General features: G+C 43.6%; 1 protein-coding gene across 2 annotated transcripts; it reads right to left on the minus strand.

Moving 5' to 3' along the window:
• Nucleotides 1-319: 319 nt before the first annotated feature.
• On the minus strand, nucleotides 320-2582 carry LOC147456445 (uncharacterized). 2 transcript variants are annotated; one of them, XM_086515480.1, is made up of 5 exons: nucleotides 2351-2582; nucleotides 2095-2254; nucleotides 1974-2014; nucleotides 1023-1090; nucleotides 320-928 (listed from the first exon to the last, which is right to left on the minus strand). In XM_086515480.1, the coding sequence occupies exons 1-5, from the start codon at nucleotides 2399-2401 to the stop codon at nucleotides 898-900; spliced, it is 351 nt and encodes a 116-aa protein (XP_086371606.1). In that variant the 5' UTR covers nucleotides 2402-2582; the 3' UTR covers nucleotides 320-897. The 2 variants fall into 2 exon arrangements, 1 of the variants encoding a protein (XP_086371606.1); XR_015188516.1 differs by lacking the exon at nucleotides 2351-2582 and having other exon boundaries at nucleotides 1023-2014; nucleotides 2081-2216.
• Nucleotides 2583-18763: the final 16181 nt, after the last annotated feature.

The following is an 18763-nucleotide window of genomic DNA, read 5'->3' on the forward strand; positions in this document are numbered from 1 at the left end:
AGGTAAACTTCACAATGATATTTGTTAATCAAGGACTGTTTGAGAAGGTGCCTATGCGGAATGTCGTCTCTTGAAGTGCAGTGATTTTTGGTCATGGCCAACACGGGCAAGACTACAAAGCTCTGGGTTGTTTTCACCGAATGCAAAGTGAGGGCGTCTCTCAATATGAAATCATCTATGCTTTGGTCTTGAAGGGTATGCTTATCTCAGGTACTTGTTGCCTCTCTCTCTCTCTCTCTCTCTCTCTCTCTCTCTCTCTCTCTAACATAATCACAAGCCATATAGTGCCATTAGGGACTGTTGGAAAGAGACGTAGTGCTTGGCACTACCAAGCCAAGCACTACCTTGGTCAACATGTATGCCAAATGTGGTGCACTTCAGAAAGCACAAAAAGTGCCTGAGTAGCTACCTATTCTGGGAGGTCGTCTCTTGGAGTGCACTCATTTCCAGACATGCCCAATAGGGTCAGGGTGAGGAAGCTTTGGGTTGTTTTCAATTGATGCAAAGCAATCACCTATGCTTGCATCGTGAAGGTGTGTGACACTATGCAAGATGCTGCATGTGCAAAAGAATTCACAATAATATTTGTTAATCACGGGATGTGGAGAAAAAAACATCATGCTTGGCAATGCCTTGGTCAACATGTATGCCAAAGATGCTTGAGTAGCTGCCTGTGCAAGATGTCATCTCCTAGAGCGCATTGATTTTTGGCCATGCCCCCAACAGGGGCAAGGCCACAAAGCACTGGGCTGTTTATGGCGGATGCGAAGTGAGGACGCCTCTCTAGATGAAATCACCTATGCTTTGGTTTTGAAGGCACCACCTGGAGAATAATCACTCGAAGCTTTAAGGCACCACCTTCAAGTTGTTGTAAAAGCTCATCAACTCGTTGAATTCTCATAGACATTGCAACAGTTGCATCTCTTGCCTGCATGAGGAGAGGAGTTAACTGAATTATCCAAGAAAAGACATTTCTACTAGGATTTTCTGATAAAGGTTTGAAGTTATACGCCAATATTTACCTCATTAGCTTTCCTTTGCAATTCCTGAAGAAAATGAGTCTCTGCAAGCTCTTTATATCCAGCAATTCCTGATCAAATATTTAAAAAAGCAAAATAGAGTTCCTTGATTTAGTTGAGAAAACCCTAGCTTTCAAAAACTCGAAAGGAAAAAACTTCTTTCTTCGCTCTCGAGAACTAAAAACCTCCATTTACTAAAGATACCCACTGGATATTCTCTACCCCCAAACCCCCCAATCACAAGAAGTTTTGGACAAATTCTCACAATAATTCCCACATTATGACTTAACGCAACATCATGAGCTTCTGTGAGGGAGGCACGGCATACCTAGCTAGGTACGATTGGGGCCAGGGGACCACCGGCCCCGTATGCGGTGCCTCCCAAGCAGAAAAACACTGAAAAGTCTCCCTTTTCCTACATGAGAAAAATTCTAAATCTTCTTGTGAATGCGTCACTGGGACGGTGGTCCTCTACCCCCAATCATACCTAGCTAGGTATGCCGTGCCTCCCGGGCAGAAAAACACTGAAAAAGTCTCCCTTTTCCTACATGAGAAAATTTCTAAATCTTCTTGTGAATGCGTCCCTGACACGTGCCCCCACCTTGACCAGCTCTGCTCACCATCGCCACAGGTCCCCCCAGGCCCCTCTCGACGTCAAGCGCCCTTAACAAATTTCTCATCTGACTGCCTTTTCTGTCGCACCAAAACAATCCTCCACATTGCCCGAGATTGAGAGAGAGAGAAGCCACACTATCTTGCATGCAGCCTTCTCTTCCCAGCACCTTCATACAACCGCGCGCGCGCGCGCACACACACACAGAGTAACCACCACAGTGCCCCTGCTGCTTTCTTGTGCTCTTGCCGACTGCGACAGAGACACGAAAAAGAGTTATCTGCCCGCGCGTTAACGGCAATAGCCGCCACTTACCACCGAGAGGGAGAGAGAGAGAGAACCTGGCGAGCGCTTCGAGAGCCTTCGATGGCAAAAACACTACCTGCAAAGAGGGAAATTCACGCGATGCTAATAAAAACATTTTTTTTCCAGTATCGAGCACACACACCTACTGGTACATACTGGGTCGTACTGGGTCGCGTAAAAAAATATCTATTAAGGCAGCATATTCGCTGGCGCCCTCCTCCCTCGCCCTTTTGTCTCGCGCCCTTTCCCATGGACTGCCTTGTGCACAGAGGTCTCCGGGGCCATTGGCCACGGGATTTGTCCACAGTAGCATCACCTGACGATTTCACAGGGGCTCTGCTCTCTCAGTCTTGTCCATCATCTCCACCTCAATGAGATATTAAGAGAGAGAGAGAGAGAGAGAGACAACCACCTCAGCGAGGTGCTTCGACGAGAGACAGAGCTCTGTTGCCTGCACAAACATGCAAATGAGAGAGAGAGAGAGAGCAGCAGGTCTAGGCTGGAGTCGTTGGCGACACAGACGAAGGGGAGAGAGAGAGAGAGAGATGGATGCAAAAGGAAAGAGAGGGGCATGTCCTGCACGGGTCCTTTCCTCTCTTGCCTCCCTCTCTCCCTTCCCTTTTCTAGCTCCAACTAATGAGCAATTTTTTTATTTTCTAGGATTGGGCACCCCATACTACCACTACTCGCTTCAAATTAAAGAAAATCCTATTATTTTCCGATCCGCCCATATATTCTTCCCCCCCTCTTCCACGTTAGCTACCCCCTCTACATCCGCATGCCCCTGTAGGCGCGCGCTAGAGAGAGAGAGCGAGAGAGAGAGAGAGAGCGATCACTCTGCACCTTTGCTATACCCTTCGTCTGCACCTCCTCCCCCCAACGCTCACGTAGTATAGAGCCTCTCATGCCAAAACATACGTAAGACGCTCTGGCCTCTAACGCCCTGCTGTAGCTCATGACGAGGCTCTCTTTCCTCCACCCTCACCCACCACTCACTGCTCTCCCTTGGGCTCTGCTGTTTGCACCCGTCCTCTCTTCGTGTTGCCTGTAGGAACCCCCACCCCTCCTACGCCTCCCAATGTGTACACCTCAGTACTGCCCCCGTCATCATATGCACACAGACCTTCAAAGCGTCCTCTTCTGCGCTACAGTGCCTGACAGATAGAGAGAGAGGAGTGAGAACCGGGGCTGGAGCGTAGAAGAAAGGGAGAGAAGTCGGTCCCTCGAGGTCGGTTAGAGCGTCAACTTGCCAAGATGCTTCTAGACTCTTCCATAGGCGTCGACTTCCACTTTCCTTTCAATTTCAAACATTGGCATATTGCATTGATTGGCCTTTTACCCGATTTTTTGAAGATTGAACAGACATACTACTTGACCTAAAAAGGTGACCCAAGGGGGAAGTGCATGAGCACAGAAGTGTGGCCACTAAGGAGAAAAGTGCATGAGCACATAATTTTGGCCAACCAATGAGTGGCTAAAGATGGAACATGGAGGGCCACATACATAGACAAATATGAAGCTTTCATCTAATGCAACACCTAGTGTTTCCTTTTCTTTTGTCGTCACTTAGATGCGTGCTAGGGGGCCCGGCCCCTCCACAAGCTTATGAGCCTCCATTGAGAGCCCACGTCAATGACGTGGACCATGCACACATGATCTCAACAAGTTGTCCACTTTTTTTGAGATGCACACATGAAGACACAAGCAACAACACACAATGCATGAAGAAAGATACGCAATGCATACAGGCACCCATGCACACACACAAGAAGGGGGAAAAAAAAAGCATGTTCAAATGAAAAACATAAAGCAAACATACCTCCAATGTGACCATCATGTATCCTGCAAAATTAACTTCTCATGAAGTCATTGAATAGCACATTTCTCATTTGCAAACCCATTGTTCTTTGATGACTCATGGACCTCCATCTCAGAGGTTCTTCGGCATCAGGGTGCAGATCAACTTGATCATTGGGTTCCTTTCCCCTTGGAGTTGGACATAGTTGTGTAACACACAACATGCAAGGACTATGAAGGAGCAAAGGCCATGCAACATTCAAATCTCTAAGGATTCGCCACCTATTTTTTTATAATCCAACTGCATTTTCAACCTTCACTCTTGCTTTTGCAATTTGTCTATCAAATTCAGATTTTGCTACCAAATTCTCCCATGTGTTAAACTTAAATGCTTTCAACAAGAAACTTGTTGGCTTATAAGCTGAGTGGCCTACAATGTAGGGTCTTATGTTCATACCATGAACGGGTTTTAAAGGTGTACTAAGAACATGGCAAGCCTTCAATTTGTTATAGATTGCAGACCCCTTAAAGATGGTTGAATCATGTGTCCCACTAGCTACCGTGCACACAACATTCTAGAAGTTCTTATTTGCATCAACAGTCCTTGTAGCATGATGCTATGAAAACCATGTTGGCTAACATATTGAGCTAGAAAGCACTCAAGCCGTGGTTTTCTTTGAAACCTAATGTGTGAGCCGTCAATTGCTCCACGCATGTTTGGGTAATCCAATCCAGTGATGTTTCCAAAATCATGCAAGATTTGGCAGAGACGCTCGTCGGATGGGACTCTAATATTCCCCCTTTCTAGCATGTTAGGTTGGTAAAGCAAACCCACAATAATAGCTATGTATTTTCATATAGTCAAGTCCCCTATCCCAAACAACTCTGAAACTATCCTAGAGGAGTGGCCATGAGCTAATCTCCACAACAACGATGCTAATGCCTTGTCTGCTTGGATTGGCTCTCGCCTAACGAAGCTCCCATCTTGTGAACATGACAAGTAGGGTTCTATAATGCATTTCAATTGATGGAAGGCTTCATCGGACATGTGATAATACATAATATATCTATGCTGGCACTACAATCTAGCTTCACTCCAAAAGTACGAGTGAATCCAATGCCAAAAGAATGCATGTCTAGGAAAATGTCAACATTCCCTTATTCCATCCCTCACTAGTCCTTCCTCGAGCATCAAAAGCAATGAGGCCCATCAATAAATGAAGTATGCAAAGCAAACTAAATAATGTGATAAAGAAGCATTATACAGTTCATAAAGAAGAACGTTGTCAAAGAGTTGGCGGTCTTAACAGGAAGCACCAGGCCTCTAGCTATGAGGGTTTGTGGGGAGAGTGTGAAGGTTTTCACTTGAGCAAGCTTAGTGTTTGTAGCACATACATTGTGTGTAGCCATTGGAATCTTACACGGAGACACACACATATGCACACGTGAAACCCTCAAAACAAAACAAAGATGAAAACATCAAGGCTTTGATCGTATCTAATCAAAGGTAAGATGAAAGGGTTCACTGATGCATTTATAGTAGTAAGTCGTTGTACTCCAAATAGACTACGAATGGTTCTTTGAAACTGTAACTTAGTGCTTACAAAGAGGTAGATGTTTTGCCTAGTGATAGGAGTGAGCCGTGGGTACAAGTCTTCTTGGTTCATAGTAATATTAAGAAAACAAGACTCAACCCCTAGAGGAGAATAAATATGTGCACATCGAAAGAATTAGAGTAGTCTAGTAGTGGCAAAATAAGAGGACGTGGAGAAAGAAGAATTTCTTGTAGTCTTTCCGGCCCAAAGAATAACACAATTTTCTCTGTTGGAAGTGGATTTTACGGCTAATACAAACGTTAATCCTAATATTTTGCACAAAGTGAAAGGGTTGAAAAGTTACACCATTGGGATTATTCATCTAAGAAATTAGTTTAGAAAGCACTCAAACAATGGAGGAAAGATATAAGAGAGACAACTAACACATAAAGACCCACACAAGCTCAAGCCAAAGAAGTGAAGCACACCTCAAGACTGTGTGGTATTGTAGCCAACTTGATGAAGTAAAAGATGAGTAGTAGTACCGAACACTGTTTGTGAGCCACCAACAATGCGTCTTTATTGATGAAAGAAGGTTGCATAGAGTCTATGAGTATTACAAGTGAGGAGATAGAAAGCTTGAGGCGTGAAGTAGCAAGCTCAAGATGAGTTGGGCTGAGATTGAGAGAAAGTTTCACTCAAAGAGATGGCTAGGAGTTTGGGTGATGGCTTGATAGAGTGGCTTGATTATGGGGATTTCTTGAGCGCTTGATTGCTTGATGGTTTGCTTGATCCCAATTGAGGGGCAAGAGGCTCTATTTATAGGTGAAGTTGCCCCTTGAAGAAGATATTTTCTTAGAAATAACTAAGGGATTTTTGTGACAAGTGTCTATCTTTTCAAAATATCTTGAAATTATCTTCAAAGTTTCTAGATCTTTCTCTTCAAGAAATATCTAGAGGTTCTTCTAGATCTTTCTCTAAATATCTTCTCCTTGCCGCCACATGTCAAGGGTTAAGCCTCCAAGTAGCTTTATAAAACTTTGAGAGAGAGCTTGGCATACATCATGGATGACATCAAACAAAATCGTAACCATTTTTCTAAGGGATTTTTCTAGGTCCATAATTACTCCATGGTGCACCTACTATGTGTAGAATGACTCCTCGTGGGGTATACTATGACTAAGGCCACTTTTGACCATGCTACACATGTCATATGCCACCTAGGATGCCTAGGAGATAGGAGGTATGTTTTATAGGCTCATTTCAGCAGGCTCCAAGAAGAGGTTCACAAAGAAGCCCGGGATCATAGGACGAAGCCCATTCCCAACAAGAGTGACACATCAGACTTTGAATAGCTTTTTGCATGCTAAATAGAAAATGCATATACTTATGCACACTTAAGGCATACACATAAAATCCATAATATTGTAGGTCTTAGCTTTTTTTCCCACTATGCACGTGCCACGGCATGACATCCACCTCCTCTAAACCCGCACATCCTTCGGTATGTGCCACAACCAATGTTTGCAGGTTCGACTCTCTTGGAGTTTCTTCTTCTTCATCTTCACCGGGTGATTCCAAACCTTCTTTCTCGCTTACTTGATCAGCGGGATGACTATCCTCTCTTCTTTTGAATACCTTGATTCTCTTTCCTGCAATGGGTATCTTTATCTCTGTTCCATCAAATTCAGCCAGGGTGTAAGTGGCATTGTCATGTACGTACTTGACTATATATGGTCCAAACCATCTTTTTGAAACCTTTCGCATGACAGTATACTGGTAATCAAGACTACTGTCATACACTAAAACCCAATCTCCTTGCTTAATTACCTTCCTTCTTAGCCTGTGGTGTCGTTTATCAAAGTAGTCCTTGCTTTTCAACCTGGAATTCTTCGATGATTCTTTTGCAACCTCAATGTCTTCAGGCCTTCTTTCTAGCAGTCTTATACGCAAGGCAAGGAGCTTTTCTCTGCTAAGCTCATCTTGCCAAGGCAGCACATTCCATGTGGGAATGGTCTCTTCAATGGGCATTACAGGTTTTTGACCATACATCAATTCTGCAGGCATGTAGCCGGTTACTGAGCTGTGTGTCGTGCGGTCAGCCCATAGAGAATATGGCAATAGTTTTGGCCACTCACTAATTCTCCCTTAACAAGATTTAGCCAAGGCTTTGATGATTAGTGGATGCCCTCTTTCACTTTTCTCGTTGCCTTCCGGATTGTAAGCGGTGGTAAAGGAAATCTTGATTCCTATCCTAGAAAATAATTTCCTTGCTTCCTCAGCATCCAGCTCTCCTCTATATGTAGTTATCTTTTCCACACAACCATAGCGGCAGATTCCATCCTCAAGGACAAATTTACATACTGCCTCTGTATTCTTTGTCCTTAAAGCTCGCCCTTCAACCTGATTAGTCAAGTCTTTTCTTGCAAGAAACAAGTACCTCATCTGCAAGAGTCCTAAAGGCATGGTGACTAGATCCACAACCCATTTGTAATGCATGGCTAGTGGATACATAGGATGTAACCTATCACGATGTCGCACATTTGAATACATTTGACATGTTACACATGATTCCACAAAGTGGGATACATCCTTGTACATACCTTTCCACCAATACCTTTCCTTTAGCTTTAAAAAGGTTGCCCACACACCACGGTGTCCAGCCCATAGGTTCTCATGAAACTCCTACATGAGCTTTACTTGACTCTGTTTGTTACATACTACCCTTTGTGGTATAGCACCCCTCTATTTTGGATGTTTCCATAAGTAACCATCCTGCAGAAAGTACCCATATGCTTTTCTGCATATTCTCTTAAACTCATGCTTAGACCAATCACCCTGTTTTGTTAAAGTACTCAAATAACAACCAATAAGCAACCAATCTCCTTCATACCCATCTTCTAAAAACAACTGGTTGCGCTAGGCGTGCCAACATGATTATGCTCAACAAGATTAATGGAGCAGAACCTTGTGCCTACATCTGCCACGTCTTGCTCATCCTCATACCTTGCCCTTGACAGCATATCCGCTACATGATTGTCTTTTCCTGCAATATGCTTGAAATCAGGATTCAAGGACTTAATGTAGGCAATCCATCTTAGCATGGCAATGTTTGGTGTTGAGCAACTTGTAATCATTCCAAGGAGTGGCAGACAATCTGTTTCTACAACCACATATGCTCCAATCAAGTACTCCTTTTCACACTTTAGTGTTGTAACCATGCCCCACAACTCCCGTTTTACCTGTGGGTAGTTCCTTTGTCAAGTACTTAGAACCTTGGCTCCAAACCTTACCACATACCTATGTCCCTCTTCGTCATCCTACCCTATTGCCCATCTTCCTGTCGAATTCGTATCCACTGTCACTATTACTGACTTTCCACACTCATAGTTTACCTTTCTTAAAGTTGGTGCTTGTTGTAGCAAATCCTTTTGCTTTCTTATAGCCCTTGCTTGTGCGTCTCCCCAATGAAACTTTTTATTTTTCCTTAACAACTGGTACAAAGGATCTGCTACATGTGCATAATGTGGAATCCATATAACATAAAATACCCATGCACCAAGAAATCTGCGAACTTCACTCACAGATATGCATACCTCATTCATCTTTTGAATTGCATCAATTTTTGCTGGACAAGGTCGTCTCCTATTGGGACCACACATGTGCCCAACAATCAACACCTCCTTCACTCTAAACACAGACTTTTGTCGTGAGAGGGTAAGTTTCACCTCTTCCAGTCTGGATAGGATCTTGTCACAATCATCTATGTGTTGTGCCACAAAGTTGCGGCACCCCTTGGAATCCAAAGCTTCGGCTTTATTACTTACTTCACATCCTTTGATAGGAACATCATCAAGAAAGGTGTTGGCGGATACACCGCGACAGACGTCAGCACAGCGAGAACTCACCTAACAAGATTTGTCAGCTAAGGACGAAGCTCGACCCGCAGGCACGTGGAAGCAATCATAGGGTGTCAATCTACATTCGACCGAATCTCGACTAATTCCTACAGAGGTCTCTACCTAATGTCTAAGCTACAGCCTTCATGAGTGCATAAGAGGAGATTTCCTACAACGCTTCCAAGAGCCAAATACCCATCAAACGATCTCGAAACGCCATGGAACTTGAAGGAGACCCTACTAACACCAATAGGTCGCTCTCCCTAAGGTCTATGAACCAAAACTCCAACCCTAAACACCTGGTGCAAAATCACGTAGGATGTCTGGCCGAAATTTGCAGGTCGTCGTTTTCGAAATCTAAAGTGTCTAATGTGTAGCTCTACTCAATGCAAATGCGTGGATATGCTGAAATGCGAAAAGGGATAACGTATGCTCATCGAATCACCAGATGAAACCGGACCGTACGCCCGCAATGTAGGTATCAACGCGTAGCTCTCGTCGGGGGCAACACGCTGCACTTCTCCGCACTCGATTCCGACCACCGGTGCGTGCGTAGCATCAAGATGAAGCTCTCACTCTCTCTCGTACACAGTACGCTCACTCACAGACTTTAACTTTTTAAAATGACAAAGGTTTTTTCATTAAGGTCAAAAAGTGGTATAAATACCTTACAATCTCAAACCCTAATGTTCCAATTTAACCATCTACTCAATCTAAATGTCAAAACTGGGATACAATCTGGAAACTTCTGTAAGCCCCAATATTTACAAGGTGAAATGTCGGGTTTTCTCAATAAATAAATAATTACAAAAAATAATAATCCACCGAGAAGTCATTTTCCGTAGGGTGTGTCCAGCTTCTAACACTCCCCCCCTCCTTGTTCATGTCATCCCTGACATGGCTGTTGAGCTGCTTCTTCAGCGTAGGCTTTCTCTCATCTTGAGAAGTGACTCATATCTTGCATGTTGAGCTAGTAGCGTCGGGCCGAATATATATGTGCTGATTGTGAAGAAGCCGGTGTAGAAGGCTTCTTCAAAGGCCTGGAGGTGATAAGATGGAAAAAACATGATCCTCTGATACAATACATGTATCACTTCGGGAGAAGGCTGATCAGACAAATCGTATGCACATCTATATGTATCTTGAAACAAGAAGATATTGTCTGTCGCCTAGCCTGGTTTGAAGGTCTCGAAGACTGCCAAAAGTCTTTTACAAATCTTTCTCATCGTGATGCAAGATAGGTCAGGTGATCCAGTGAACAATCTGATGGCTCCCGTTAACGTTTTCACCATGTATTGCTCACTTATTCTCTCGCCTCCCTTCGAGCCTAGCAGATTCGGGTAATTTAGCCAAGTAGGTTGGCTTCTCTGCAGCAAATCATGGGCTTTCCATGTTCTCATCCTTGGTAGAGGGAAGAAATTGAGGTTATCTCTGATCACTTTAAGTGCCTCTACCAGATGGATTAGATATTGTGGATACTTTCTCAGCCATGCCTTTCTCCACTTGGGCTAAGAGCCGACTATCAACTTGACCCCTTCAGGTTTGGAGATGTCTGCTTTGTGCATTGGCACTGTTGGCTCCTCTCTGATTCGCCTATTGATCGTGGCAGCTTCATATTTCAGCAGAGGATATGAAAGAGAGGGCTAAATCCATTCACGCCGAAGGTTGTTGGAATCTATCTTATGAATAGTCATTGATTTAAAGACCCTCTGCTCCCATTGTAAGGCTTCTTTGGTTGTGTCTCTGACTGCCGCTTCTATGGCATTTTGCAGCCTCTCTTCTTCTTCTTGTGTCAGATCTTGTGGCTCTTGTGAGGGTCCTACAAGGATTTACTCTTGCATGGTGGTGTCCACTGGATCTGCCACATTCTCTATGTCTATTCCCTCCATGGCTGCTGGCCTAGTGCTAAACTGCTGCTCTTCGGTTTGCTACTGGCCTCTCAGCTCTTCTATCTGCTTCTGAAATGTTTTCTTCTCCTCTTCCGCTTCCTCTCCCATATTCACAAGGAGGTCGTTCAGATTGGCATTTATCTTTTCCGCCTCCTCAAGCTTTCTCTTGATGGCATCTAGCTCATTTTGCATGGCCTTGTGCTCTTCTTCCAGTCGGTTCTGCATTACCATAGAGCCCTCATCCAGCACCAGTCTTTGCCGCTTCTCCAGGGTTAACTCCTTTTGGAGCTCCTTCATTTGTTCTTCATAAAGCTCATTCTCTGAAGAGGTGCGAGTCGAGCTAGTAGCTCTGACTCTGGCATGAGATGCCCGCAGCCTTTGAATGGTTTGATCTTTGACTTTAATCTGGTCTTTTAGCTCAATGATCTCATACTAGCTTGCTTCATGCTCTATCTCTGCCTTCTCTTTGGCATTCCTTAGGGCTTCCACCTCCTTGTATTCTTCAGCAAGTTGTAGGGTTAGGTTGTCCCTTTCCCTCTCTGCATCTGTCAATGACTTGCTGATTTTTATGTATTCTTCTTTAGCTCTTTGAAGCTTGTTTTCTGCTGCTTGATTCTCTCATTCCATTTCCTTGCATCTTTCTAATGCCTCGTCCAAACTAGCTTGCAGCTCTGATTGTTTCTCTATTTGCTCTTGGCTTTGTTTTTGTAGTGTGTCGACTTCAGCCTTGATCTGAACTTCAGTGTTTTTGAGATTAGCAATCTCACTCTCCGTGGCCATTGATTTTGCCCTGAGCATGGTTAGCTTGTGTATCACCACATCCCAGTCATTGGTAGGTGGCTATAGGTCCACTGTATCAGTGGCCATCTCTTTCAGTTCCACTAACCGCAGGCTCTACATCTGTTCCTTTGGCCTTGTGCTTGCTAGCTCAAATGCCACAGTGGCTGCCTCTTCTCGTGAATACCCCGCAGCTAGTAGATCAAGAAATGTGTTAAACCTTATTTCCTCTGGCTCTGGCTGCTCATCTTTGGGCTTAGCTTCTTCTTTCTGCTCTTCCCCTTTGCTCTTTTCTTGCTTAGATTCTTCTTGATCATCAGATTTGTCTAGCTCCTCCTTTTGTTGGGTTTGTGGAGGGCTAAGAGGAGGTGGTGATGGCGGTGGGCTGGACTCCGGGCTTGACGGTGGAGTTGGTGGCTTCTTCTTGAAGTCCCGGTCCACCTTGGTCTTTCGCTCTCTTTCTTGGCCTTCTTGCTCTTCTAGCAGTTGCCGTTGTACTTCATCCACTTCTTCTTCTGTGAAAGGGACATTAGGTATATTCTCTGTCGTAGCATCCAGGATCTCAAATTTTTTGATGTAGTCTTCAAATCTATCTCTGTGCACCCTTCGGGATGATCCCGACATGGCTTCTAGTGAGGACTTCCACAGCTCGCTCAAACCTCCTTTCAGTGCTCTCTCGGCTCTGAAGCTTTCCATCAATCTTTCAAGCCGCGTCGCTTTTAGTGATTTGGTCTCTTTGATCGGCACTTGTAAACTTTCTTTCTTTCCCTTCTTTGGCTCTAGCGGCTCTTCTAGCACCGTCATTAGCCGGCGCTTCAACCTTGTGGCTACTCTTAATGCTTTGGGTTGTTCTTCCTCTTTATCTTCTTTCAGCCTTAGCCAATCATTCTGTGATGGAGGGTCAGGCCAGTTTCCCTTGGCGTGCAATGCCCCATAAACCACTTTTGTTATCAGTTCACCTAGCACAATGTAAGTGGGATTTTTGTTGCCCATCTTCACCAGGTTGTCATGGATATAAGCCGCATAATTGATCACTTTTGGCTTGCTCTTTTGCATTTCCCAGGTGAAGGTGGTAGCAATGGCTCCAGGCGGCATTTTGTACTTCTGCGGCCGCTTTGTACACATATGGAAGTACTAGTTGTAGAGCTGGTTCATGGACGCCACTTGAGCGTTTGCAATGTCTTCAAAGGTGTAGTTGTTCTTCTTTTCAGAGTACACCTTGACTTCATCTCTTCTCTTAGTCACAATATTCCCTTTGTTGGAGAGGTCTAGTGCGGCTGCCACTACTCTCTCTGTGATTACAATCATAGTGTTCGGCTTGCCCTACAAATCAGTGACTCTGGCCATTCCATCTTCTTTGATAGTAGTTACAAACTCCCACACTCTTTTGATGTCGATTCCCGCTGGCAGAGCTTCAAAGTAGTTATGGAGATCTATCTTCTCTAGGTATTCTCCCATCTTGCTTCTGACAAACTCATTGAGCTACCGAGGTAGCATGGGTAGCTCTATTGCATTTCCTTCAGTATCTTTGAACACGCCTTGGTAGATCTTCAAATCATTGGACTCTAGCAAATCCTCCTGAATCCATGTGCTGGTTGGCTTCAGGGTTCCTTCTGGGATGACAAACGGCTCCACTTCTTCTAAATAGTCTTTTATTGTCATCCTTTTCTTCTTTGCCGATGATTTTGCAGCTGCCATGGATCCTGTTGCACTCAATAGTCCGAAGTTAACGTTTTTTCCATATCAGCTGAGAAACTGAGTTTTAACTATCCAAATGACTTGAAAATTGAAAATAAAACTTAAAAGGAACTTGGGAAACCCTACATGTGCTCACAGTATCATTTTGGAAAAAAATTATCATTTAGACATCCTACGCGTAGGATGTCTATTTCATCAGTTTTTGGTGAAACTTGGCAGGCTGGTGGCCCTTGGCCTGTGCAACATGGTTATGTGATTGGAATTGGGTTTGGGCATCAAAAAGTGCATTTCTGGGCAGTTCCAGGCTTCAGGCTCACAAATTGGGTAGGATGTCCACAACAGGTGGCAAATGATATTCAAATGGGTTGAAATTTGATACATGAGCTTCGTGCACCATGGTAATGGCTCCTATGAAGTCAGTTTTTGCACAGTAAGTCAAAATAATGCTTGAGACATCCTAGGATGTCTTTTTCATCAAAATTACTTGAGATTTGTTCTGTGGGTAGCTCTTGGTACGTGGAACATGGCCCTGCTCTTGGATTTTGATTTGGACAAGAATTGGTGTTGGTAAGACCATGTGTAGTATTTTTGGGCTCAAAAAGTGCATCTTTGAGATGTTGGGCGCCAAAAGTGATGAGAATGGCTTGAAACTTGATATATGAGCTCATGAAGGGGTAATAAAGAGATGTGGAGTTGAAAAATACCATCTGGGGGCCAAAAATGCCATTTAGACATCCTACGCGTAGGATGTCTAGTTCATCATTTTTTACATATGACCACACAGATAGGTTGGCAATGTGCTCATGAATGTATTGTGAAAGTTTCATGTGATTTGGACAAGTTTTGGTAGGTCCATGGCCCATTATTGCCTCTATGCCCTGACTTTGCGTTTTTTGATGCACATGAGGTCAATTTTTGTCCAAATGTGATGAAACTTGGTGGCTAGCTTGTACAGGCTATTCAGAAGCTGTGTGTGATGAGAGATGTTGGGGTTGGTGCCCAGATTTGGCCTTGAGACATCCTACGCGTAGGATGTCTCCTGATGAAAATTTCATGGTGAGTGCTATTGGTGCCTGCCCTGAGCCCCCCTCAGTCCCTTTTAAGCATTATCTCAACAAAAAAGTCAAATTAATAGAAAGAAACTCCCTGTGTGCATTTCAGAGCCTCCGAGCCGTTTTCTGACTTTTGGAGTGCTTTTCGGCGATGAAATTTCTTGATGTTGGTCTCCATAGCTTCACAGTCCCTTGGGGATCCTTGCCATATGGTTTTTGTCGACTTTGGCTTCACAAAGCTCCGTTTGGCAATTTGTCGCTCTGGAAGCACCTGTGGTTGCCTTTTCATGTCTTCGATGACTTGTGGTGGTCTACCACCATAGGACTTGGTTGTTGATGGTCTAGGAAATCCGCTCGTGAAGTTTGGTGGCAAACGGACATGCGGTTTGGCCGCGAGAGCTATTTGACGCTTTGTGTGTCTAATGCCGTTTCTGAAGTTTAGTGCCGCTTCGGGTCACTGTATGGTCATGTGGGCTATATAGACTTGTCTAGCATGTTGAGATGCTCCTACCCATGAGTTTTGGTAGCATTTGGGCGCCTTTCTGCCAATTTTCCATTTGGTGGCCTCTTGCGTGGCTCTAGGAATTAGGGTTTTTCCCGATGGTTTTCTACTGCCTTTGGTCATCCAAAGTGGTCTCTTAAGCTAGCTTAAGCTGCTGATGAAGTCTCATTGCTTTTGGGTTAGCCGTTAGGTGGTTACTTCTACGTGTAGGTCTCTACTGCTCGCTTTCTATGTGAACCCTACGCTAGTGTTGGCGACAAAACAACAAAGATGCGCGAAAAGCTCAAGGTGGTAAGCCTACCTCTCATGTCTGGACCCTGTCAGGTGGTCGTGCACGTCGTAGAAGCTGTTGGAAGTCCCGTTCGCTCTAGGTGGCAGAAGCTCTCTCTCAAAAGTCAATAATAGAAATGAGCTTAAAATGAAGTGAAAATTTCTTATAATGGGGGTCCCCGAACCACTTTTCATGAAATTTGACATGTGCTCCCAACTTCTTGCGAGATGCGGTTTACGCTAAAAAAAATTTCGATTTGGACTCCATTTGCCTAGTTTTCGAGAAATTTGACGTTTTGGTCAAAATCTGGCCAAAGCACGCTTTCCGCTCCATTCACATAATTGCACCCCCATTGTACCATAGGTTGTCCTATAGTCATTGATCATCCCCGTATTTTTTGTTTTTCATTACGATCGTTTTTCACCTGCTTTTTGTATTTTTGAAAATTTTTGCCCAAAATTAGTAAAACTAAAAGAAAAATAGCAAATTAAACCTAGAAAATCCCCAAAAATCATAATAAATCAAAAACATCACCGCAAAACACTATATACACTCACATGCAATTTTTTATGGCCAGATTTCTCCGTTTTACCAATATTTTGTCTGAAAAATGGCTATTTTTACTTATATACACACACCTAGGGGCTTGATTTGGCGTTTGGCCCCATATACTTGTCTAGTCATGCTGTATAAGGACATATGTACTTAGGCTAGTCCAGAAAATTTCGTAATCAAACGACAACCCTTTGAAATAGTCGAAAAACATGCCCTTTTTTGCTCTTTCTGCCATTGGGTCCACATTTGAGAATGCCTCCCCCCCTCCTAGCCGGAGTCCTCCCGGACGACAAGGTATCGCCTCGGTGTATGTGCCGTGCCTGGGTTAAAAAAATCGTGCTAATTCTCCGCTGTGTAATGTGGCACTACATGATGCATACTCGGTCAATGCATGGAAAAAATTAATGTTGTGCAAGAAGAGGGTATAAGCAAGATACTTATTGGCATTCGTCGTCGAGGTTTCCTGTTTGTTGTTGATTTGGTCGGCATATTTTCTTTGTGAGTAACAGTTGTAACTCTACCGCTCTTTGTTTGATCGTCTTTCTTGCAAAAGTCGCTTGGTTTGCCACTATTGTCGATATGGCCATAGTCGTCTTGTTGGAGAGAATTTTCGTGGCAGAATTGGCCATAGACTTTGTCTCTTTTGCTTTCCATTTGTAGCTTTGCTTTGGAGATTTTTGTAGGTTTATTTCTACTTCCGCGGTTGTCATTGTTTTGCTATTGATTGGAACCCACATAGATCGGTTTGCCGGTTTCTTATGTTGTGTGTGTCTGCCTTCCGATGTTGCTTGTGCTGAAGGGAGTTCTTGTTGTTTTGGTTTCGGGATCCAAATGCGATTCGCATTTAAGTTGCTGCTGAGAATTTTCTTTGGGATCCATATCTGTTTTATTCCCTTGGTTGTTGGTTGCACTTTTTGCTTCTGTTGACTTCTTCTGTTGTATTGTGGTTTGTCTGTCATGTCACCTCTATCCTTCCGCACCCATACTTGTTTTTCTCGTGCTGGTAACCTTGATCTGTTCACTACGGTCGGTGTCTTTTTATGTTTGTAGTGAACTTGGTTGGCAGTTCCCTGTTTGTTCACCCTAGGTTCGTGTGGTTCTTTAGTGGCACCCATCCTTTTGGTTCCTTATCCAGTGATTGTGTTGCTGGCAACTGATTCTGCCGGGGTTGCTAAGCAAAGGCTACCACCTGTTGTTCTTGTGCATGCTGAATCTTGATTGCATCCGAATTCCAATCTATTTGTACATTATACTCTTTTTGCCAAGGTTGTCCTAACAACATTGGCTCCACTGTGTCTTCATCAAAATTCGTTAGTCGAATGGCATTGATTCACAATGGTGATCCACATTTTTGTTGTTGTCGTAGAAGCCGTCTTTTTGCAATGCGTTCTTTTGCTTCTGTTTGAGCTTCTTCTCGTACCCTCTGTTTCTCCTTCATCTGTTGTTTTTTCTGATGGATTTGTTGAAGCATATCCTGTGTTAGTGGTAAATGATATTTCTTTAATCGACACCCACTAATCCAATTTGGCATTTCTTCCCCTTCTAATGTAGCAAGCTTGACACAGCCACTTTGTGATAAGTCACTAATCACAAAGGGTCCCATCCCTCGCTTTTTAAGTTTCTTGGCATGTTGCTTCAAGATATAAACAAGTACATAATCACCTGTTTTGAACTCTTTCATGCGCACATGCTTGTCAAAAAATTATTTTTGTCTTCTCTTTTTAGCATAGATCGAAGCTACAGCTCGTAAGCGAAGTTCATCTAGCTTTTCAAGATCATCTATTCTTGAAGAGAGCTCATGCCCTGCCCATTCTAAGCGTTTCGCTACTCGTAGAGTTGGAATTAAAAACTCTATGGGTAATATAGCATTTAGGCCAAAGACCATGTTGTACGATGTTGTTCCTATTGATGTTTTGTATGCTACCCTATATGCCCATAGTGTTGAGTGTAGCCGCTGATCCCAGTCTGCTCTTGACTCTGATACAATTTTAGTCAAAATAGTGCATAGTGTTTTATTTGTGGCCTCAGCTTGTCCATTTGCCTGTGGATGATATGGAGAAGATTTTCTATGTATGACCATGAATTCCTGTAGCAGATATTCAATGACTTCATTAAGAAAACGTGTTCCTGAATCACTAACAATTTCTATTGGTAACCCGTATCGCACAAAGACATTCTCATAGAAAAATTGTGTAGTGGTTCTTGCGTCTGCTTTTTGTGTTTCCTTGGCTTCCGTCCATTTTGTGAGATAGTCTGTAGCCACAATGATATATTGGGTATGGGTGCGATATGCAAGAGGTGAAATAGGCCCCACAAAATCAATGCCCCATTTTGAAAATTCCCTTGCTCCCATCATTGGCCGTAGTGGCATCTCATCTCTCTTTATCGGCACCTTGGTGCGCTGACATGCGTCACAACGCTTTACAAACTCCTCAGCATCTATATGTAATGTAGGCCACCATATTCCTGCGGTTAAGACAATTTTTGCCGTCTTATCGCATGAAAAATGGCCTCCACTTATGCCTCCATGTCTGTGTTCTAGAATCAACAGGTATTCACTTTCACTTGCACAGATTCTAAGTTGATTGTCCTTTCCTCGCTTATAGAGTTAGTTCCCAATTAAACTAAAGTCGCGAGCCTCTAGCTCTATAGCCCTTTTCCGTGCTCTTGTTATGTTTTCAGGAAACGTCCTTGTGGTTAAGAAATCAATGATATATTGACTCCATGCAGGTGCAATGTTTACCTGAAACAATGTTGCATGATCCACTAGTCGTTTGGCACTACATATAGTACAATTGTTAACATAAGCATGTGTGTCAGCATACATAGTTGGCCAATAAACCTCTAATT

This window comes from Adiantum capillus-veneris, chromosome 6 (assembly GCF_014529385.1).
Source record: "Adiantum capillus-veneris isolate H3 chromosome 6, ASM1452938v2, whole genome shotgun sequence".
Classification (NCBI taxonomy): Eukaryota; Viridiplantae; Streptophyta; class Polypodiopsida; order Polypodiales; family Pteridaceae; genus Adiantum; species Adiantum capillus-veneris.

Excerpts from the sequence above, each read along its gene's own strand:
- LOC147456445 (XM_086515480.1), bottom strand. The coding sequence starts at position 2,401 with ATGTTTGTGCAGGCAACAGAGCTCTGTCTCTCGTCGAAGCACCTCGCT. Across the intron at positions 2,015-2,094 it reads ACGCGACCCAGTACGACCCA|GTAGTGTTTTTGCCATCGAA; the intron begins GTATGTACCAGT and ends CCCTCTTTGCAG. Across the intron at positions 929-1,022 it reads TGCAAAGGAAAGCTAATGAG|GCAAGAGATGCAACTGTTGC; the intron begins GTAAATATTGGC and ends CTCCTCATGCAG.